Source organism: Fukomys damarensis, unplaced genomic scaffold (genome assembly GCF_012274545.1).
Source record: "Fukomys damarensis isolate Sample0158 unplaced genomic scaffold, DMR_v1.0_HiC HiC_scaffold_11, whole genome shotgun sequence".
Taxonomy (NCBI): domain Eukaryota; kingdom Metazoa; phylum Chordata; class Mammalia; order Rodentia; family Bathyergidae; genus Fukomys; species Fukomys damarensis.
Genome location: NW_022900923.1, coordinates 45,253,593 through 45,278,091, shown reverse-complemented (window position 1 = coordinate 45,278,091; position 24,499 = coordinate 45,253,593). Strand labels below are relative to the sequence as shown.

The window sequence follows — 24,499 nt, the reverse complement described above, 5'->3', positions numbered from 1 at the left end:
TCTCCTCAATCTTTTGGCTTCAGTGTGGGTTGTACCAACACAAAAATAAAAGCAGCTTTCTTACATGCTTGGTAATTTTTTTCAATTCTATTTTGTGCGTGTGTGTGTGCGCATGTGTGTGCGCGTGTGAGAGAGAGAGAGAGAGAGAGAGAGAGATGGCAACATTTGTGTGTTAATTTAGTATTTGCTATATCCGTTATTTGAGGCAAGTTTCTTGGAAGGACCACATATTTAATATTTTTGAAGTTACTGAGAAGTTTTTGTCTTTAGAAAGGGAGATTGGGCCAAATTTACTGAAATCAGTATGTCTGGCCCCACTTCTGCCACTCTTCTGACTGCCTCTTTCACTTATTTCAGTTTCCAACAAAGCAACGGATATATCTCTATCTGATCCGGCCTGAACAGAGGGGTTTATCTCTGACACAAGAGACAGCCTTTGATGTCCTTCTCTTTACCTCTTGTTGCTATGCAGATGAAATAGGTTCAGCACTTTGATCTCTTCTCATAAACTGAAGTTAACATCTTATTTTTCCCTTGTCATGTATGTGCATATGAAATAAATGTAACGTCTATTTCTCTATATATCTCACATATATTTAAATCTAATTTCTCAGTTTCAGTGTTAAAGCATGTATAATTCACCTGCTCCCAAATAACAGAACCGTAGACTGTGTTTTCTGCTTTCTCCCATTTTCTAGTTGCACTGATAATTCTATAACTCTAGCAATTATTAGATTAGATCTTACTTTAAAATTACGATTCACTTTAAAGGAAGTAGTTCTGTTCTTCTACCCAGCTTCACAACTTGGTTAAAAAAAACTAATCATGGTTGTTTTCGTGTGTGCCTCTCTTTTCTACATCACCACATTTTCTCTTGACAGTCAGTCATCATCTGCCTTTTTAAAAATCCCTTTGTGGGTTTCCTGGGTTCCCTTTTCTCCTGGGCGCACTCTTCCTTGGTGCAGCATGGGGTCTCAGCTCCTGAGTCCCCAGGTGTCCGGAGCACCTCGATGTGAGCCCTCGCTCCACTCCATGGACACAGCGCCTCCCCCGCTACAGTGGTGCAGGGAGCCACGGGTGGATGGAAGTTCATTTGCGGGGGGGGGCATGCTTTAAATATTTGTTTGTGGATTCTTAAAGAATTTTCCCTATCACCAACATATATAATTTCCCCTAGTGATGGCTGTGTGTCCCTTATTTATCATTCTGGAATTTTCTGTTACACGCGTTTTGGATTTTAGTACTGTGTTATATACTCTTTTCTTCTCCACTGAGTTCTAGGAGAATTTGATTACTATTTTCCTCTACTTTAGTTTTCTATCATATATAATAATAAATGTCCGTCATATATAAGATGTAATAAAATATAGCGAATGTTTCACAATTAAAAATTTATCATAGTAAAAGACACATTACCATGATCCATCTCAAAGTTCTCCTGCTCACTTCAAGCACATTTATCTCCACATTCTTGACACTTTCTGGAGTACTTTGGTGTCTTTTTGTGGCTACCTCCATATCCTGAACTGATTCAAAATGTTTATAGCAACTTCTATCAAATAAAAAGATTATAGACCCTCATCCACCTTATTTGCCAGATCTGGCTCCAGGCCACTTCTGGCTCTTCCCCAAATATAAAAGGGCCAGGAAAGATAAACATTTTGAATTGACCCAGGTCATCAAGGCAGCCACAACACCCATCGTAACTCTCATTGTTTCTTTTAAATTTTGTGGACAGGGTCTCACTTTGTAGTTCAGGCTGGCCTTGAACTCACTGTGTAGCCCAGGCTGGCCTCAAACTTGCAGTGATCCTCCTGCCTCAGCCTCCTGAGTGCTGGGATTACAGGTGTCTGCCACCATGCCTGGCTCTCAATTTTTAAGGCCACTCCAAACCTTCCCTCTTTGGATAAATTTTCATTCTCAATTTTAAGGTCCAGATGAGCAGGCAGACTCACACCTACCCTTTATCACAGTCAAAGGACACCTTTGCTCCAGGCTGGAGATTAGGCGGAGATAGCACACGACCGTGGGGGAGCTGGTCTGGGAAGGCGTCACATACTTTCTCTAGGAGAAAAAACAAAAGGAGTAAGCCTGCCATGCGAAGGGCAGAGCGTGTGACCGCAGGACCAGCTGAGCACCTGTGCACCCACACCTGAGTGGGTACAGTGAAGGAAGACGCCCCCCGGAGGTTCCAGCCGGCTCGCAGCTGCGGGACACTTCCTGCCCCCGCCAGGGGGAGAAGTCCTCACTGCTGGGGGTGTGCTGCCCATGCGGGATTTTGGGGAGCAGCTGACACTCTGGGAAGAAGAGTCCAAGTCTGAAAATCACTTTTCCTCAATGGCGAACTTGCCAAGAAAATCATCATGACGGACTGGATGTAAAACACTAGTGGATGTCTCCTGCAGCCACTGCTAACCAAATACACACACAAACTTGCGCGCAGGTGAGGTGGGGGTTTCTGGATAAAAGGGACAAAGCTAACATACTGCCGAGCTGCACTGGGAGGAACCGCCCAGTCCTTGGTTTTCATCTGAAGTATGCACCTATGCTACACGGCCCCCAGTTGCTTCTGGAATGTTCCCAGTTTCTGCTCATCCAGAACAGAAGTGCTAGGATCGATGGTTATTTAAACCTTCACACTTCCTGTCTGGGCGGGCAATGCCATGTACACTTCTACATTTTAGGCAACAAGGATATCCATGCTCACATCCCCACCTGGCTTCCACACCGATGCAAGAACAGGACCCTCCCTGCGGGGCACCCGTGTGGGTGAGGGAGAGCCCTGACCCTCGTCTACACTGCACAGAGGCGGCGCTGCTGAGCCATCCCGTCTGTCCTCCGGAGCAGATGCAAAACCCCTGGCCAAAGCCTTCTAAGAAGGCTGTAGTCCTGGTAACAAGAAGGCAGGGTACACAGAGCAGTGTCACCGAGAATCTCCTCTGCTTCTTTGTATGACTGCTTTGAACTTGGGGAATCAAAATATTTGGAGAATTCTTGCAGAATTAAATGAAAAAAAAATCATTTCCATTCTGCTTCGAGAATTTCAGTTCCTCTCTCTAGACTTCAGTTTTTTCTAGGGTAAAATGGGGTACTGGTGTACAATACACGACTTCCTGAATGACAGCACAGGTATTCTGGGGTTCTGGATCTGTTTTCAGGGTTACAAGGGCACTGTGATGCCTGGCTTAAGGGCCATGCTGGGTGAGTTCAGTGTCTCCCTCGAACCCCAGCTCCAGCACCCTCTGCTCGCTTCTGACTGCTCTGCTAGAATCCTGAAAGCTGTGACAGTTTTGTCGGCCGAGTTCTGGTTTAGCTCTGCTCTCCAGAAGCACATAAACCAAATTCAATGGTGGCCAAAGGACAGGAGCCATTCTGCTTCTAGAAGTGGCTCTCAGGGCTCTGTCCACACCCTCTAATCCAGCAATGCCAGTGACTCTGAACCCAGTGAGACTGGCTCTATCCCGGGCCATGGTGGCTCCCAAAGCCATGAATGTAGACACCTGCACTCTAGTGCCGCAGTGACGGGAGCTCCCCAGGTGGCAGCAGTGCTGCCTTCCTCCTTTTGCTCTTCCTGCAAGAACCCCACATTCCTGGAGAATCCAAGGAGGACGCCGACCTCACCACCAGAGCTGAGGCTCAGGAGACAGGCAGGCTCGGGCTGTGGTCTTCAGATATCAGTGTCTGTTCTGTCTTGGAGACCATCTAATCTAAGACACGCTGTCTCTGTAAAACGTGGAACGAACAGCCACTGCCTCACAGCTTTGTTTTAGGCACTTAATGCACACAGAGCCTATACTAGGGCCCCTGGCCAGACAAGTCACTAACTGGGGTTTCCTGATTATTATGCTCCAGGGGAGGCTGCAGGCAGTGATGTATGCAGAGAACTTGCAAGTTCTTCTGAGTTTACCTTCCCGGCCCAGACTTAACTCTGCTTCCCACTGTGAACAACACCCCGCCTGTACCCCGAGAACCCGAGAAAACGACTCACTCATACATTCACACACCCTCTCCCAGAGCACACGGACCCTGGGGCTCCCACAGCTCCCAGCCTGGGTCCCACTCACCCACGGAGCAGCTCGGTAACTCCGGCCCCCACGTGTTCTGGGCCTGGCACCGCACATGCGAGGGCCCCCTCAAGACGAAGCCGGGCCGACACGTAAACTCCACGATTTCATGTAAGGAAAAGAAGCTTCTGTTCTCAGACACCATGACCCCATTGTCCACACGCGGCGGTGTGCACTTGTTAGGCGCAATGCACTGAGGGGCGGGCCCGCTCCAGACGCCCACTTGGTCATCCTCGCTGGTGCAGTATATGCTGGGCTCCCCCACGAGCTCAAAGACCTTCTTCCCCCTTTCTCCAAGATCGCACCGATAGGTCACCACCATTCCGTAGACAAAGTTTTCTCGGTCGGTGCTAACGAAATCTCCATTGGCAATGGCCGGGGGCGGCTCGCACGGAATCTCTGAAAAAAGGGAGAGCGAGTTCAATGAAAAATGAATTGAAATGATGAGGGGGAAAAAGCTGAGTCACTAAACTCGTTTCATATTCATGATTTGCTTTTAGTACCTACTAACGTACAGGTAAGTCTTTGTAAGTGTCCTGGTAACAGCATGTGTCCTGCTTCCCTACCATTCCCTGTAAACATTTGCACTTATGAGTCCAAACCTCCTCCTTTCAATTTAAACACGGTTATGTTATCATAGAGTTTGCAGTTTTACTCTCTTCCCCTTGTTTTATTAATTTTCATCTTGGTTGTTAACTGACTGGAGCTTATAAAAAATGATAAAAACTTTTGGCAGAAGAAATGTAAGAGAGAAATCACAATAGGAATAACAAACAGAAATGGAATATATTTGAGAATATGTGTGACCATATTTATTAGACTGCAGACAGCTATATGTTAAACATTTTAGAAATCTAAATGAGAAATGGGAAAATAAATTACCAATGCTCATTCAAGAAGATAAAGAAAGCTAGAATTGGCCAAGAAAGTTGTAAGAGCAGAAAAATGTTCACATACATTCCATCAAACTTTCAAGCAACACATGCTTCCAAATGTAAGCTCAAATGTTTCACAACATGTAAAAGATAGAAACCTCATCCATCCATTTTATCAAACCCAGGCTGACAGCATAAGACGATGTCCATGTAGAGACATCTGTGCAGAGTCCCTTTATACGTGTGAAAATATAGACGCTGTATATGGTACACTGCATGGTATTAAACTAGAACTAAATTTTAACCAATACCCCAAAACATCCAAAATTAAAATTTTAAATTCTTAAGGAAGCTTCTGCTCCTGGTTATGGTAATCTCAATAATTCACATCAAATGACACTTCTACTGGTCCCAAGAAAGGTAAGAAATGCTGGAGATTTAAAGAACACATTTGTGAAGTCCAAAGAGCTATCATGGTCCTGAGCTCATCTTTTTTTTTTTTTTTTTTTTAATTTCTGTTCTAGTCTCTAATCATGACTTTCATTTTATTCACCATCTCTATGTTTATCTGGGAAATTACTTCTGTTTTGAATTTTTCTAGAGCCTGATTGATTTGTTTTGTTACTTCCTGTGCTATGAGTTCAGGGTGTCCTGGTGGTTCACTGTCAGACTTTCATCTTCATTTGCCCTACTGTTTGCCATTGGTGAACTGGAAGCCTGTCTTTGTGTCTTGCTTAAGTGTTTTCGCATTTTTATTTTTGTTGTTGGGTTGTCGCTGGTTTAATTCCTGGGTTATTACTTAAATCTTCCTGATACAGTTGCCCTTTAGCTTTTTAGTCTCTAATGACTCACAGACATTCTCATTTTCATAACATCAGAGAAGACAACTCATTAAATCAATCACAACCCTTTAGCCCAATTGATACAATCAGCAATACAATAGGATCAAGCACAACTTACAAACTAGGTACTCAACACGATCAGAGAAACTCCTCTAGTCACCAACTATAGAAATGATCCCTGAAAGTACAGCCTGCAAAGAACTAAATAGTGAAGCGTTACTGGGCCAAGCGCAGGGAGAAGACGCAAATCCAGGTGGGGAGTCCAGGTTGAGAAGACATAAATTTGCAGGCAAGAGCTTTGGTCTGCTTCTCTGGTCTGCTTCTTTGGTCTGGGAGCTGAATAAGAAGGAAACAACTGAGAGGTAGAGTAGACTTTTGCTAATTTCGTGGAGTCAAGACAAAATAACTGGAGCCTGGGACTTGCCAAAAACAGAAGCCCTGGTGAGACCTTTCAAAGTTTACTAGGACAATAGAGGAGTGGGATTTGGGACCTAAGATTAATTGAAAATAACCTGTCTTAAAGATTGAAAAAAACTCTTCAAGTACTATAGGTGGCTCCAAATATGACTACACCCAAAACTGAATTAAAGTGGTCCCAGCTTGAGTGTCCTTTGGTGCAGTGAAAACAGCAAAAATCCTCCCTGGAAGAAGACGCGTCAGTGTCGCCCTTTAGGGCTGTGTGGTCCCTAGGGGGCGCGATAGTGTCCGAGCCGTCAGAGGCCTCTTGGGAGGTCCCTAGGTCATTGGGATGTGCACTTAATGGACACTGTGGGGCCCATCTCCTCCACTCTCTTCGATCATGGGTTCATGATCCAAGCATCTCCACTCCGCCATGTGCTCCTGTGCTGATGTTCAGGCCATAAGAGGCTCAGAGCAATGGGCTATTTGCTTAAGGACGGGAACCTGGGAGCAAAAATAAGCCTTCTCTTTTCTCAGTTAATTATCTCAGGTATTTTGTCATAGGCATGCAAAGTCAGCTGATATACTCATTTACTATCTTGAGATTATTTACCTCCTTGAAATTATTCCCACAGACAAGTTTTAAAATATAACTCCAGATACACAATGATAACATGCGCAAGAACCAAGGAAATCCACAGTGACACAAAAGACCCAGTATCTCTAGAGATACTGAAATGTTTACTTAGAGACTTAAAATAACTAAACAAATAAATGTTTTTATAAAAGCAAAAATAATAATTACTGGAATTTAAAGATAGCAGTAGGGAAATAGCAAGAGGATATAAATGGAGTTGAACTGAGTTGTCTGCATTGTTTGAGAATTGGTAAAAACACAATTTAAGTTAGACTATAATAAATCAAGGATTTACATCACTTCTAGGTCACTCGTTAAAAATAAAATAACAAAATAGAGATAGCAAAAAGGCTGAGTAGAAATTTGGACTAATAAAATAATTTATTAAATTTAATACTGTGAGTAATGAGGAATAAAGGAACGAAACATGAAACAAACAGAAAATAAATGGTATAGGATTTATACCTAACTATATCAGAAACCACATTAAATTTAAATGTTCTAAACACTTCACCTGCAAACAAATTATGCAGCATATTTAAAGAATATGCAGAATTATTGAACTTTAAGTAAATTTAGCAAGATTGCTAGGTCCAAGGTCAGACAAATAGAATGAACTTTAAAAAATAATATCTAGGAGTAAGTGTAATGGAAGATGTAAAATATTTCTATAATGTAATGACAGGTCTCCAAGTCAGGCCTTGCCCTAGCAGCCCCGCTGCCCACAGCCACTGGAGCACAGAGATAACAAGAAGCCAGCCGCGCCCTGCTGCTCTCACTGCCTGCCTGCCCTGTTTATCAGCCTGCCCCAGGCCCGTCACCCAGGGGATGCTAAAATTTCCCACCCTCTCAACCACTGCCCCCTCCCCTACCTAAACTCCCCTGTATAACCACGAGCACCCTCCTCTCAGTGCCAGCGGCCTTCTCGCCCTTGGCCCATCTGCACCCAGACAGTGATAAGCTCATCCTATGTTGCTTGGATTCTGGCTGCCTCGGCGGTCTCAATTGTGCCTCGGTCTGATCTTACAGTAACGTGACACTTCTAAAATGCAATGTACTATGGAATATAATGTAAATCAGCAAATATTACTGAAATTAAATGTTTTTTAAAAAACATTTAGAACTCAATGAATGAATTTAGAACTCAAAATGCAAATTTGTTGATTGTTCACAAATTTATACTTACTGAGTTAATAGAAACAATAAAAATTCAAGTAGGATTCCATTTGTGGAAACTGACACGCTGACTCTAGATTTTTATGGAAGTGCAAAGGGTCAGCAACAACCAAGCAAATCGTGAAGAAGCTCATAGAAGAAATATGCCACCAGCTAACAAGTCTTAATACAATGCTGCAGTAATTTAATGGGTAAATAGCAGTGCCTCTCTAGAATAAGACCAACGTACAACGCCATCTGATCAATGGCTATGACTCCACTGCATGGCAATGTGCAAGGAATGGTCTTTTCAATAGACAGCATTAGATCACCAGCCTGTCCACTATGAAAAAAACACACAACTCCCCAAAACTTAGCTACCTTACATGCAAATCACAGACTTGAACACGAAGACAAAACAATAAGGTTTATAGAGTATAACATGGGAATTCGTAATAGGCAAGGATTTAAGTAGAGCAAAAAAAAAAGCAGTAACTAAATAGGAAAAAATCATATATTGACCACTATTCACATACAGAACTTCAGGGCCTGGAGTGTGGCTTTGTGGTAGACCATGTGTTTCACACACAAAGCCCTGGGTTCAATTTCCAGCATGCTCCCCCAAAAAGAACTTCCATTATCAAAAATTATTGTTAAGAAAGAAAATAGACAATAACCTAAAAGAAAACCTAAAAGAAAATAGTGTAACACAAGTACTCAATACTAACCATTTTAACAAAAATAATACCTTTAATGGAAAATGCAAGTATATATAAAGAACTTTTATAAAACAATAAAAAAGATAAACATTAGTAATAGGAACAAGATCTGAACTTAGTGCTTCACAAGCATATAAAAAGGACAATAAGCATACATTGGTAAGCATATAAAAAGCATCGTTAAGTCATTAGAAAAATGTGTTATTTTAAGCCATCTCGACTTGTGTGGCGTTGTCACTGGAACAGCAATTTCACTGGTGTGGCTGCAAGATCTCTGTCACGCGTAAGCAACAGCAGAGTGTCACTTAATCTGCATAGGAAGAAACCTAGTCTAGTGAACAGAAGCTTGGTTTGAAACTGCAGGAAAGTCGCAGTTCATCAACAAATTCCCAGACTTAAAGCTATTTACTGAGGTTTAGCTGTACCAAATTAGAAACTGAGATAAAAACAGAGATACAGATATCATCGTTTAGCAAAATGAGATGTGTTGGGCTGGAGATTTAGCTCAGTGGTTCTGCCACCTGCTTCGCAAGCACAAGGGACCCGAGTTCAATCCCCAGTACCACAAACAAAAACAATGAGATGCATTATCTGTCTTCTTTTTTCACATCAAGTACACATTTTTATGTTAAGTGCTTCTTCACACTATATTTATGGTTTCATAACACTCTAGTGTATAGACGTATTTTTCATAATTTAGTATGAATATTTTGTTTCTTAGGAAACCTTTAAAGTCATTTTAGCTTATCTCTTTCCTTTCAGTAGACTATTTCAAAGCATACTTTGAAACATATAGTGAACTTAAGCTACTTTAAAGAATGTGGCAATGACAAGTGTATATAATGAACTCCTTGAAAAGAATTTGTATTATTTGCTAAGTGTATATCCCAATATATGGACCAAATTAAATTCCAACTTTCTGTCCTACCGTGCAGCGGGCTTTTCAAGTTTTCCCGAGCCCCCAGTATGTGAGAGTGCTGGTTAGCCCACAGCTTCAGGAACACTACCAATACGCCAAGGTGAATGGCTATTACAGCTGAATGTGAAGACCAGCTTCATTCCAAGTTAACCAAGGTAAAAATAAGATCTGAAGGCTTCTATCCATTTAAGGCCCCAACTTTGGAAAAGGCATGTTCCAGCAGCAAGGAAAACTTCAGGTAACAAGTTGCGAGGACACCGGGGCAATCTGTGAGAATGTGCAGCTGCCTTCGGCTACCCTACGGACAGGCTGTACCAGAGGAACTGGATAAGTGTGTTTACGATTCTTTGTGAGGCTGGAGGGGTGGCTTAGTACCACTCACTTGGTACCTATGAGTCCTTGGGTTTGATTCTCAGCACCACACACAAAACAAATGATTATCCCAGAGGAAAGCTGGACTCTTAGCAAAAGTGGTAAGAAGGAACGTTTCGCTTACTCTCACAAACAGGCGGTTCAGTATCCCAATCAAGAGTATTTTCCGAGAGTATGCACATGGCAGAGGAGGCCCCAACAAGTCGGTACCTAGAGGACAGAAAAAGGGGTGTGAGATGCTTAACATCCCGGCAACATACCCCCTTCCCGTACGGCTTCCAAGGAATTTTAGAGACATGTGGACTTTAAATTATTATAGTTATATCCTTCGAGCCTAGTTTTTCAAAGACATTGCAAACTTCCCAAGTGCAAGATGCTATACATGTTCGTGTGTATAGCGGTACCACCAAATACATGGTGGATGTTAATTTTGCAATGCATTACACTAAAAGACATATTGCCATTAATCCCCTTCAGAATACTGTGCTCCCCTCACTTTGAGCACCCTTAGCACATTTTCTTTCCTCTTTCCGAAGCAGGTCTGGAAGTCCCCTCTCATACAAGGCATGATCACAATCATGGTTAGTGCTGTTGCTAAGTGCTTCCAACAGGCAGGCCCGTGAAAACACAAGTGTGACCTTGCCACCTTATTTACTGGACCTGACACCCTCTCGGTCTTTCCCAAAGTCAAAATGACTGTGAAAGGTAAAGAGTGTGAATCAACTCGGGACATGGTGGCACCATGACCGTCACAAAGGAGCCACCCAAAATGCCTCAGAAAGTGGAGGGAGCGATGGGGTAAGAAGTGAGGGGAGCTCTCTGGGGGGTTAATGGCAATGTTTTTTGGGGTATTTTTCTTCATTGAGTTTATTGGTACATTTTAGGCATACAGTACAGTTATATTCATCATTGGGATCCTGTACCTTTACATGACAGATTCTGGTTCTCATTTTCCCCCATCCCTGCCCTCCCTTCACCCCCTCCTCCCCTCCCCATTTATAAACATTTTATTTCCATTTTCCATTTTCTCCTATTTTTTTCTTTTCCCTTGTTTCCTTTCCCCTACCCATCCCACTTTCCCTACACCTTTAGCCCTTCTCTTCCTATTTCACGTGGTCAATTATCTCATCAGGATCTTATGTACTAAGTGAAATATATAAGTCACACATGTGTAAATACCGAACAGTTTCTCTGGTGTGAATAAACTATAATGGCAATGTGTTTTGCTGTAATAAATTTTTAAAAATTTAAACAGTCGCCATATTTTTCAACCACATCTCAGATGTATATATTCCATTAACGTGTAATTGGCATGCTTTGCAAATATTAACCTATAAATTCTGGGATGTGCCTGCTTTATCAGTAAGATTCACATTAGAACAAAGGAAATCCAAGCTTACCAAAAAGAGGTGAATGCTTACTTCATACTAACAGTCAGAAATTCTTAGTTGTTCAGTATGCTACAAAATTTAAAACAATTCATGACATGCATCTTCCTGTACCCAGTACCTTATACGTATTTTGTGAGATTTATACATACATAAGCATTTCACTTGGGGGGTGCTAATGTTAATGGTATTGTGTTTTTAATTTCAAATTGTACTTGCTCACTGCTGAGACAGAGGGAAGAGACATCTACCTGATTTCCCGTGTACAGGTTCGCGTATCCACCCTCACAGTAAGGAACCCAACAGCTCCGTTACCACAAGGACCCCTTGGCCTGATCTCGTGTAATCACACTCACTGCACCCTTCCTGCTCCTGACTGCTCTTCCCCATTCTTAATCCCTGGCAACCATAACTTGATTTCCACTTCTATAATTTTGTCATTTGGAAGTCACCTGCATTGGATCAGTCAGAATGTGACCACAAAAGATTGGCTTTGTTCACTTAGCACAATTCCCTGGAGAATTCGTGTACACACACACACACACACACACACACACACACACACACTCTTCCTTTTTGCTACTGAGTTATGGTCCATGGTGTTAGGTGATACCTCACTTAACCAGTCACCTGCTGAAGGACATTTGTGTTCTTTCTACTTATAGCCTGTGCTTTTGGGGTTGCATCCCAAAAAACCTTACTGTTGAGATCAACGTTAAAAAACTTTTCCCTTAGGTTTTTTTTTTTTTTAGTAATTTTAAGTTTCAATCCTTAATATTTAAATCTTTAATCTATTTTAGTTATTGTTTTATAATGTGAGCTAAGATTACAATTTTATTCTCCTGCATGTGGATATCGTTTTTTAACATCATTTATCGCAGTCTATTTTTCCTTATCACGTGTTCACGGTCCCTTTGTTGAAGATGAAACGACTGTAAATGTGTGGATTTGTTTCTGGCCCTCTAGATAGAACATCTGTCTATCTACCTGGTTTTATGCTGCAACTCTGATGTTTTGATAACCACAGACAGCTTTGCGGCATATTTTGAACTCAGGTAGCTCATACGTCCATTTTGTTCTTTTTCTGTAATCTTGCTTTGGCTACTCAGTGAATTTGAGGCTCCATACGAATTTTAGGATTGCGTTCCATACTTTTTCGTAAAATGTCATCGGAATTTTACTAGGGAGTTTATTAGACCTGGAGGTTGTTTTAGGGTAGTATGGAAATTTTAACAATATTAACTTTTCCAACCTATGAACACAAGATATCCTTCCATATACTCTGTGTCCTTTTCAAGTTTTCCTGAACTGTTTTATTAATGTTAATTCTTTCACCTCTGTGGTTAAAGTTATTCTTATTATATTTTTGATGCTACTATAAGGGGCAATGTTTTATTTGGGAGTATTTCGTCAGTGTACAGAAATATGCTACTTTTTATGTTCCACTTTGCATCGTGACACTTGACTGGACTTGATCAACTCTAACAGTTTTTCAATGGAATCATGAGGACTTTCTACACATAATATCATATTGTCTGCAAAAAGAGAAAATTTATCACATTGCTACTTTTCAGTTTGGTGGATTTTTCTTTCTCCCTCATACCTAATTAATTACTCTGGCTAGAGGTTCCAATACTATATTAAATAGAAGTGGCAAAGATGGGCATCCTTGTCATATTACTGATCTCAAAATAACAACTCAGGTTTTTACCATTAAATATAATGTTAGCTGTGAGCTTGATAAACGGCATTTATCATGTCCAGGTACATTCTTTTTGTAGCTAATTTGGCGAGTGTTATTAGAAGATGTGGAATTCTGAAGAATACTTTTTCTGCGTCTGTTGAAATGGACACGCTGTTTTCATCTATTCTGTCGATGACGGCAGATAGCATTTACTGATTTGTCCATATTGAACTATCCTTGAATTTCAGGGACAAAGCTCATTTGGTCCACTTTATGTGATACTGAATTTTGCTAGTATTCTCTATAGTTTTTGCATCTATGTCCATCTGGGGTACTGCCTGTAATTTTCTTTTGTTGTCACGTCCTCATCTTATTTTGGTGTCAGGGTAATGCAGAACTCACAAAAAAAGGGCTGGGAATGTTCCGTTCTCTTCAATTTTGGGGAAAACTCTGTAAAGTATTGGTGTTATTTCTTCCTTAAATGCATGTACAATTCACCAGGGAAGTCACCAGGTCCTGAGCTTCTCTTTGTTGGGATTTTTTAATTACCGATTCAATCACCTAACTTAATGGTATGTTCAGCTTTTCTCTTTTTCCATGATTCAGTCTTGGTAAGTAAATGGAATCTGTCCACTGCATAGGTTACTCAATGTGTCGGCACGTAATTATTCATAGCAGTTTCTTATAATCTATAACATGGTGAAATCAGTTGCAATATCCCATCTTTCACTTGTAATTTTGAAGTTTCCTTCTTTTTCATAGTTTAGATATCATTTTGTGGCTTATCTTTAAAAAGTCCTAGTTCCATTGTTCTTTTCTATTTTTGTAGTCTCTATTTTATTTCTGCTATTTACTGGATTTCCTTCTGTAGTTCTGTGACATACATGGGTTATTTCCTTGCACGCTTCTCCTTTTAGACAGACATTTATCACTATAAACTTCCCTCTTCACACTGCTTTTTCCATATCTCATAAGTTTTGCTATGTTCTACTTCCATTTTCATTTGTGTCGAGATTTTTTTAATTTGCATTTTGATTTCTTTTTGACCCACTGTTTAGGTTTATGCTGTTTAATTTCCACAGTTATGATTTTTATAATATTTATTGTATTACTGATCTCTAGTTTCATACCATCTTTCTGGAAAAGATACTTGATATAACATCTCCATCTTCTTGAATTTTTAAAATTTGTTCTGTCTAATGCATCATATAGCCTAGAGATTGTTCCATGTGCACTTGAAAAGAATGTATATTCTGCTGATGTTGGATAGGATAGTCTATATAAATCTGTGTCTGTTTACTGTTGTTTAAATCTACTATTTATTTATTTGTTTTTTGATACTGGGGGTCAAACTCGGCACTCTGTGCTTGCGAGGCAGGTGGCAGAACCACTGAGCCCAATTCCCAGCCCAAATCTACTCTTTACTGATTTTATGTACGGATGATCTATCCATTGTTGAAAGTAGAGTACTAAAGCCCTCTACTATTATTGTTGCTGATTAATCTTCTCTTCAGTTCTTTTAATATTTTGGTGCTCTGATGTTGGGTACATTTATATTCACAACCATAATTTTCCTCTTGGTTAACTATCACTAGATAATGACATTCATTGTCTCTCTTTTATTCATTAAGTTTACTGGTACATTTAAGGTACACAATATGATGACACTCATCATTGGGAACTTGTACCTTTACATGATGCATCTTGGTTCTTATTTTTTCTCCATTCCCCTGCCCTCTCTTCAACCCCTCTGCCCCGCCCTATTTACAAAGATTTTGTTGCTTTTTCTTTTATCATATGTTTTCTTTTCCCTTCTTTCCTTTTCCCCACCCTCCCACTTCCCCTTTGGGCCTTTTCTTCCTATAGCATTATCTACTATACATTTTGATCCTTATTCATACTTTCAATTTCTCACATCGGAAAAATTATTCAGTATTTACATGTGTCCTATTTATTTCACTTAAGAGTACGGCCTCAATGTGCATCCATTTAGCTATAAATGTCTCTGGTTTCTTATTCTTTATAGCTGAGTAATATTCCACTTCATTTTTAAAAACTCACATCTTCTTTATCCAGTCACCAGTTGATGGGCATGAGCTGTTTCCAAGATTTAGCTATTATAAGCTGTGCCACTATAAATATGGGTATGCATATATAGCTGTGGTATGATGTTTTTTTTTCTTTTTCTTTTTTGGTACTGGGGATCAAAATCTGGACTTTGCTCTGTGAGGCAGGCAGAGGAACAACTGAGCTAAATCCCTGACCCACTGCTTTTAATTCTTTTGGGAAGATACCCAGCAGGGGAATAGCTGGATCAAATGAGACCTCTAATTCTAGTTGGGGTGTTTTTATTTTTTTTGGCTTTTTGAGACAGGGTCTCACTGTATAGTCTAGACTGACCTGGAACTCACTATGTAGGCCAGGCTGGTCTCAAACTCACAGCAATCCTCCTGCCTCAGCCTCCCGAGTGCTGCGATTACAGGTGTGCGCCACCACGCCTGGCCTCTTGTGACAGGTTTTGACTGAATGTTTTGGGGGATAATGTAAATACTATCACTGCTCTCTTTCAGTTGCCATTTTATAGAATATATTTTTCCATCCTTTTGCTTTCAAATTATGTATGTCCTTAAGGCTAATCTATTGAGTACCACAGGCTATGACTGAAGAATTTATTATTTACATTTAAAGCAATTATTAAACATAAGGACTTAACACTGACGTATATGCTGTTTTTGATTGCTTTGCAGGGGTTTTCACTTTTTCTCTTCCTATCTTCCTTTGTGATTTGATTTTTATAGTGGTATGTTTGATGGCTTTATCATTTGTATGTCTACTGTAGATTTTGTCTTGGTGGTTATCATGGTACGTATATAAAACAAGTTAGAATTATATAGTCTATTTTAAGCTGATAACTGAAATTTGATTATATAATGCTGCTCTACAGTTTAATTTTCTTCCTCTGTGTTTTGTGAAGGATGTCACAATTTACAGTTTTTTATGTGGTGGGTATTCATTACAGATTATTGTAGCCATGGTTATTTTTAGTATATTTGTCTTTTAACCTTTATACTAGAGTTAAAATAATCTATCAGCCATCACTGTGGTAATTGAGCATACTGAATTTAATTATATTTTTCCTTTTACAGTGACTTGCACTGTTTCATGTTATTAGCATCTTTTTATTTCAATTTGAAGATTAACATTTCTTATAAAGCAGGTCTAGTGACCAGGAGCTCCCACAGTTTTTATCTTGGAAAATCCTTACCTATCCTTCATTTCTGAAGAGCATCCCTGCTGGTTAGTATAGTATTGCATTCTTGGTTGGCAGATAATTGTTTTCTTTTATCACTTTGAATCCACTTATAGCCTTATGGAAGTTGCCTACTATGTAACAGAGTTTTCTGTTTTGTTTGGCCACTTTCAAAATGCACTTTGAGGATCTGACTGCAATGTTTCTTGGAAACGGCTCTTTAAATTTAATACATATACTTAGGATTCTTGGGCTTCATGTATCTAGATGTTCATTTCCTTCTCTAGGTTTGGAAAGCTCTGTTACTTATGTCTTTAAGTAAGCGTTCTGCCTCTTTTTCTTTGTTCCTTCCAGGGTTAGTACTGATTTCCATGATGGCGCCCCATAATTTTTGTAGACTTTCTTAACTCTTCCTGTCTGTTTCTTTTGATCAAGGGTAACGGTGAAATCTCTGGGGTCTTTATTTCAGGTCCATCACTGTGTTCTTTAGCTCTGGTATTTCTGTTTGGTTCTTCTTTAGGCTTTTCTCTACTGACTTTCCACTGTTTTATCTTGCGTTTATTGCATTCCTTTGTTTTGGTGGTCTATGTTCTCTTGTAGCTCACCAAGCTACTTTATGGTAATTATTTAGTTATTATTATTATTAAAGATGTCCATTTCTTTAAGGTTGGTTTCTGGTACTTTATCTTATTCCCTTAGTGGTGTCGTATTTCTCTTGCTGTTGGACTGATGTCTATACATTTGAAGGAGCCATACAGACTGAATTCACCCAGAAAAGCTCTTTCCCAGTTGCTGGTGTAAGAGGTTTTGAGTGTTCACCTTGCTGAAGACCTCAGGCTAGTCTGGTGCCTCGCTCAGCACATGGGTGAGCAAGAAACCTATGAGGGTTTCAACTTCTTTACACACTTGCTAATACTGTCTGCCTTTTAGGGTATTGTTATTTTAGAGTGTGAGGTGGTATCTTAAAGTGGTTTTAATTTGCATTTTCCTGATGGGTAAGGATATCACAGGCACAAAGCCAAGGGCCGACCATGAATGCCATGAGCCAAAGTAAACCTTTCTTCTCTAGGTTGTATCACTTACTTTCTTCATAGTAACTGAAGGTTACCCTGACTTCCAACAAACACACAGATTTGTTCCCTAATTTTGTCATACTTTTGTTCATTGCGGTCAGGGGTTAAAAACCAGGCAGTCATAGGATAGTTGTCATTTCTGAGAGATGACTACATGGTAATATTCCTGTCCTAGAACTCATGCACTACGAGGTGTTCTCAACTCACCCTAAATTACAACTGTAGGTAATCTGGGATCCAAACAATATGCCTGAGATTACATTCACCATGCCGTTCAAAGGATCTGAAGGAGTTCTACATGATTTACCTATGGGAAAGACACAGAATTTTAGAGTCAGGTATGAATTATAGTACACGCAACACCAATCTGACTGCAGCTTACCACAGACTGTGGGTTTGTATTCGCAGATTTTGCCACTTTGACGAAACTCACTCGTTTGCTTTAGGATGAGCTACCATGTAGGCGCCACTTTCAAAAGGAACCTCCCTCAAGTTCTTCCCCATCCCCACACGGTGACTCCCAGAAACAAGTACTTCGATGAGCACCAAAGCGTCATAACCTAATTTAACCGGTGCAATTCACAGGTCCCAAGCCTGGAGTTTTCTCTCTGTGTGGTTACTCAACACACATTCCTTCTGAATCATTCATCACTTAGTTTTAGTGAAAATCAGAGACCTTCCCTGAGTGGATGGGGAGCTTCTCTCAATCGAGCCTTTCTTGGTGATTTCTTATAAAACTAATTCACAATCAAGGTGCCAGAACTCAAAGTAGAGATGAAGATATGATCTACAAGAATAATTTACACATAATGCACTTCAGGCAAAGTTATAAAGTCCTACGTGTCTCAGTTCTAAAATGTGAACAAATTGAGCTGCCTCACAGATGTCTGACTGAGGAAGAGGAGCCCCCGTGCAGTTACTCACGATGGCACATGTTTTCAGCACTCGTCCAGGATAAGTCACTCTGGCAGGTGATGGAGAACTGTCTCTTGATATAACCAGGGCGACATTCATACTTCAAAGATGTTCCAACGGGAAACTGAGACTTCTCGATTGGATTCACAGGCTTGGCAGATGGAAGCTGTGCCGGAGCTTCACACTGACCTGGAGATTGGGACCACAGCGACGTGGGGGTTAAAGGCAAAACTTCAGACCCATCTCCCCCTTTCTCTTCATTATACTTTGTAGATGTGGCCAAAGGAGAAAAAGAACATGTTTATCATAGCAAAAGAATTGATTTCCTTAGCAGGTAGGCTAGAAATGAGCTTTAAAGTTTTTAAAAATCAGTACCCATTAGATCAAGTCTTCACCATATTGTTTGTGGGTTTTGTTTTGTTTTGTACGAGGGATCGAACTCGGGATCTTGGGCTTGCGAAGCAGTTGGCGGAAGCACTGAGCTGGATTCCTAGCCCGAGTCTCCACTATGTTAGAGGCAGTTACGCTGTATATACAGTCTTTCCCTGAAAGGGAAACACTAATTCATAGCTTCAAAGTAGGCAATCGGAGACTGCCTGCATTTCGGCATCATCCATGCTACCCTCACGTATCATTCTCTTGTGTAAAAGACACACTTATATGCTTTTCCTTCCAGCCTCAGCCTGGAGATCCACCCAGTTTAATGGGACTAGAAGCTCTGTCTCGGGCCCTCAGCAGCCACTGGCACTGTTGGAATTCTGTTGCCAAGGAAAAAACAGAAGAGACTACCAGTAGTATTCAGTATAGAGACCTCAAGCTTTTCGATGGACTCTAGTTATTTGCTACTAGCTTGGACCCTAATGGCAATGAATGGACTCCTGCCCCCTAGCATCAGACTCAAACAAAAGTTCTAAAACTCCAGAGAGGAGTGGTGGTCTAATGACCTCCCATGGGCATCCACGGCCTCATCCCTGGTGCTTACGAACAGGACCTGGTAAAAGGGCTTTGCAGACCTGATGAAGAATCTTGAGATGGGCAAGTAAGCAGGGATTACCGGGTCAGCCCAGAATGTAATCACAAGTCTCCTTATAGAGGGAGCTCAAGGGTCAACAGAGAAGGAAGAAGGTTGGAAGTTGCCACAGGCTGTGAGGTACAGAAAGAGCCATGAGGCAGAGTGCGGGGAGCCTCTGAGGACCAAAAAGAACAGGGACCCATTCTTCCCTGCACCCTCCAGGGCCAACGCAGCCTTTTCTGGCCATTCTAGACATGTGGGCATCCAGAATACATTTCCGTTGTTTGACGCTGTTAAATTTGTTTCACTAGCAATAAGAAAGTAATACAGAAGATTTACTATAGAAACTTTGGATTCAGAGAGCTGGCTCTGAACCCAGGGGCTTCCACTTTGTAGCTTTGCAGCCAGAGGAGCTGTTAAATCACCTGGAGCCTTGGCATGGTCTTTCCAAGGGGGCAGGAACGTTCACCTGCTGGTTTGTGGGAGGGAGAGTGGAAAGCACTCAGTAGGATCACATGCACAGAAGTGGAAAGCACTCAGTAGGATCACATGCACAGAAGCCCCCTGCTAAGTCGTACAATTTCCTGTTGTCTCAGGAGCATCCCAGAGGACTTCAGACTGGTGAGCACAAGCTCTTCTGAGTGAGTCCCAAGTCAGCCTCCGCCTGACACTCGAGCCCCACCTGCTCCTCGTGATTCCTATGGGGCCACAGACAGACAAGAGGCCCTAGTGCCGCTTTTGTCCCATCCACGACGGCTGTATCAGAACTCCAGCAAAGGATGGGGCCCAGGAAAGCTCGTCCTCCTTGTCTATTTTTCTTCAGAAGCGGAGAGCCCTTGGCTGTGCCCACGCACTCTGCCAGACCGTGGCTGCTGAGCACGCCCCTCGCCTCACAGCCCCGCTGTCTTCCTGGAGAACTGTTTCCTGAAGACACCTCCTCCTTCCCCGCCAGGACAGTCCTTCCGGGCAGACACTTTCAGCTGCCTCCAACTTCCACTTCTCCCCCAGTGTGGCTACAATGTCACTTCTTTATGGGAACTCCCCTGAGCCTTCAGAGACTTGAAATCTAAGCTACTTTCTTCTACACCATCCCTATACTAAGCTCTACTCCGACCCTTCAGTTTTCCCAATCAATACTATTTTATTATTATGTTGTAATAGTATCTGTTTCAGTATGCTTCATTCATCGTAATAGATGGGTAAAATCTATTAAGGGGCAAGAATCTCTACGCCTATTGCTCCTCGAAATTAATACCTAGTCCAAGCACCCAGTACTCAGTTCTAAGCACCCAATGCACATTTGTTGAAATGAGCAATAAATGCTGAAACTCCATCAAGAGTCCAGACTTTATCTTCAGAAGCTGATTCATGGGGCAGGTTAGAACCCAGAAATCTAAATTTTTTAAAATGCCACAGGTGACATGACAGCAGCATTTTGAGAATCACTGTAACGAACAGCCACCGAACGGAAAGGAGCTCCCGTGATTGCTGCCTCTGCCTTGTCTCCAGCTGACACGTGGAGCGAAGAGAACGCTGACATCTGTCTTCCCTCAGCAACAAACAACACTGGTCCCTTGACGCTAGTGAAAGGAAGGGACCGCACCTGCAGCTGCTGGTGGGAGAGGAGGAATCTTACAGTAATGTTCCTGCAGGGCCGGAAGGAGACCTAAAGCAACACGGCACACGCACAGACTATCCCCGGAATGACATTCCTTTCCTTTAATCATCCAAACTTCTCTCCTGCATCACGGTGTATGGATAGCGTAGGAAATGATGGAACATGAGCTTGTTAAGCCGCCAAATGAAAAGGCACCTGAGTCTTCAACGCAGAAACCTTGATCTCGCTTCCTTTTCCTCCTTTATTACCGACCCCTCTAACTGTGGCTACTGCTTATGACAGTACTCACCACGCTCTCCGAACTCCAGGCCTATGGCCATTTAAAAAATCATTTTATGCCTTCGTGAAGACATACTAAGTATTCTGATGAGTATTTAAAGTGACCCACTGGTTAGCTTGACAGACATCTGCACCATGAAACCATCGCCCAAATCAAGACAACAAACACCTCCATCGGACTCCTCTCAGTTCCCTCGTGCGCCTTGGTCCCCTTTCCACCTCTAGGCCTTCTGACCTGCTTCTCCAACTGTGGACTGAATCAAATTCTTATAAATGATATCACTCAGTTCTTTTTTTAGATCTGTCTTTCACATAGTGCAATTATTTTGAGATTCACTGAGGCCAGTGCATATATAAAAATCATTTTTTTTTTTTGGTGCCAAGAAACACTGAATTTTATAGACAGAGATATCTTCAGTTTGTCCATTCACCCAGGGAAGGACATTTCAGTGTTTCCAACTGGCGCCTAGTTGCAAAAAAAAAAAAACTGCTATGGAAATTAATGTAAATGTCTGTGTAGACACAGGCTTTCACTTCTTTTAGGTAAAAACTTGGGAATAAAACACTGAATCACAGGATAGGTGTTTAACACGGTGCTTTTATCTGCTGAGGAGCAATGCATAAGGATTCCAGTCGCTTCGCTTTGACCAATGATCCATGTGGCCAGTCTTCCTAATTTTAGCCATGCTCACGCATGTATGTCCTCAGGCCACTTTGGTTTTTGTCTTCCATGACAAAGCCACTTCCAAAAAGTCCAGGTTTGAACCTTCGGTTTAAGGTGGCTTTATTTACCCCGCACTAGAATCGTCATGAACCTGCCTGCCGCTCCTGTGTCTGCCCCAACAGGAGCCTTCTCCCTGGGGGAGACGCTGCTTAGGCTCTGCAGAGGTTTTGCTTACGCAGTGACAGGTTTAAAAAGCAGCGTGCACTTTCAAAAAATACACGTACAAATGATGTACTACACCACCGGCGTCGTAAAGAGTACAGGGGCGTGGTGCTAATGGGGTAAGCAAGCGCTTGCTGTGCTAGGCAGGTGACCACATGAACTGGGCCCTCACACCAAGAGGGCCAGGACTCACTCAGAGCCGCCACTCCGCTGGCGAGAGCGCACGTCAGGCCGTTCAGCCGCTCTTCGCCATGCTGTGCAGGTTGTTTTTGTGGATTTCTGGCAGCCGTGACTCATCTGTGCCTCTCACAGGAAGTTGTGTGAGAGTGAGTGTGTGTGGGGTGGGCAGTGGAAGGGCTGTCAGGTGGCCACCCTGTTCCATAGTGACCTTCACAAGTACACTGGGGATCTCCACGGGGAGCACTTTTGAAGGTATGAGTCCCACAGTGAAGACTGTTCTATATAAAACTAGATGGCCTAAACTCTCATTCCACTCACTTCTGCATTCATAAACGGAGAGGGCTAGAGCCCCCTCTTTACCTGGTGTCTCTGCGAAGCAGGGTCACAGAGCAGGACTAGGAAGGGGCGCTGGCCCAGACAACCCACTTGAGCTCCACTTTTTTGTTTTGGTACCAGGGATCAAACTCTGGTCCTTGTGCTTGCGAGGCTGGCAGCAGCACCACTGAGCTAAATCCCCGGCCTTAACCCCTGTCTTTAATGACCAAACATGGGTCATGTCAGACAGTGGCTTGTGGGGGACAGAGTGTGCGGGTTCTCAGGGGCTGGACCAGCTGCCCCTTTCCACAGAGGCCTGTGGCCCCTCCAGCCGTGACAGCGGATCAGTCCCTCCGCCCAGTTCTGTCCAATTCTGCCCGGATGTTCTGACTGTCAGCAGGCACAGAACCAACACTGAGTGCTGTCTTGTCTCTTGGACAACTGGCCCCTTATCACTGTGGGATTCCCCTCTCTATTCCTGGCCATTTTCCTTGGTCTGAAGTCTGTTTTGTCTGAAGTTAACAATGAGTACCCCACAAAAGCAAAATAGCCCTACTTCCTGGTATTTTTTTCTGTAGAAATAAATATCCTCACGGGTCATCTTGTAAAATCTGCTTTTTAATTCATTCTTTAAATACTTTATCACCATCCATCTCCTCCGCCTGCCGACTGGTCAGAGCTCAGGTTGCTCCCGTGTTACTAACCCTGCAGCTGCTGGGCCCCGTGACTTCTTCCTACGGTTCCCAGAGCTGAGCAAGGCTGACGGATTCCAACATTGTCACAGGCACGACCTCGTAATTTCACAGGGACTCGCAAGGCTGGGTGTCAATTTTGGTCACTTCATACACAACCACACTGGAAACCCAGGTTGGTGATTGATTAATGAAGCTAGGGTCTGAGCTAGCGCACAGCAGGGGCTAACTAAACAGAACCAACAGAACTGTATACTTTAGAGGTATTGCTCGGCTTACATTTCTTTTAAATTTCAAAGAGCTGTACACAGAAGCATTAAATTACTTTAGCAACTAAATTATTATGTAGTTTAGACTATATCACTTGGGAAGTTACTGTGACAACCCCAGTAAAAAGCATTTATACGTAGCAATTAATAGTGCCTGGGATTTTTTTTTAATAAGAGCAACTTAATAAATATGGGCAAACTATAACAACTTTGCAATAAAAAGGCAGACAGGCAGATACATGGACCACAGAATCTCCTAGGCAGTGACAATAGAGTCCTTAACTTACCGGGCATACTTCTCTTCTACAATTAAACTTTCAAATTTTATCACATCTCTTCACATGAAAAGGTTACACTAAGATGCCCAGGTAGACAAAAACGTAATATCACCTTATGTGGAAACTTGGTTTTCTTTCTCCCTGGCTCTTCGAGAAGAGAAGGCACAGTCAGACAACAGTGCAAAATGTCTAGGGGCGGCAAAGGCCAAGCCCCGAGTGGCCAGAAAGAAGCGGGATGAAACTGCTTAAAACTTTAACTGACACGTCAGGAATGCCCCTAAGCAAGAACATTTCTGCGAAGGCCAAAAATAGTAAAGGCAGGGTTATAACTGAATTGTTTACTGCTTGAAGCGGAAGGAGAGATGCACCTCAGAACCCCCACCACAGTGAACGGACTTTATCTCCTGCTAACAAGCCTCCGCCACACCGCCCTATCCGCCGTCCCTTCCACCGCGGCCCGTGCTGTCCCACAGCCGCGCCCGGAGCTCAGCTGCCTTCACCCCCGAGTCCGGGCTGAGGGGTCGCAGAGAACGCGCTGAACTGAATGTGTGCGAGCGTGTGCGCGGGGGAGCGCAGACCCCTGCAGGGCAGTTTTCCGGGCGCCCCGACCTCCACCTAAACAGCCGCAGAGCGAGGGCTCAGGCCAGCGAGGAGGCACAAGCCCGCGGCCGGGCAACA

At 42.5% G+C, this 24,499-nt stretch overlaps 1 protein-coding gene and 1 pseudogene across 1 annotated transcript in view; both read right to left on the bottom strand.

Annotated features, from left to right (window-relative positions):
- LOC104854615 overlaps positions 1–24,499 on the bottom strand; it is an 85,836-nt gene that overhangs the window by 23,643 nt on the left and 37,694 nt on the right. The window contains exons 22-26 of the mRNA XM_019205844.2: positions 18,302–18,590; positions 17,585–17,684; positions 10,107–10,192; positions 4,065–4,463; positions 1,962–2,064 (exon numbers count right to left, since the gene is read on the bottom strand). Coding sequence (XP_019061389.1) covers positions 1,962–2,064; positions 4,065–4,463; positions 10,107–10,192; positions 17,585–17,684; positions 18,302–18,590 — 977 coding nt within the window. The remainder of the gene's footprint in view (positions 1–1,961; positions 2,065–4,064; positions 4,464–10,106; positions 10,193–17,584; positions 17,685–18,301; positions 18,591–24,499) is intronic.
- Positions 5,902–5,975, bottom strand: LOC117285641 (annotated as a pseudogene).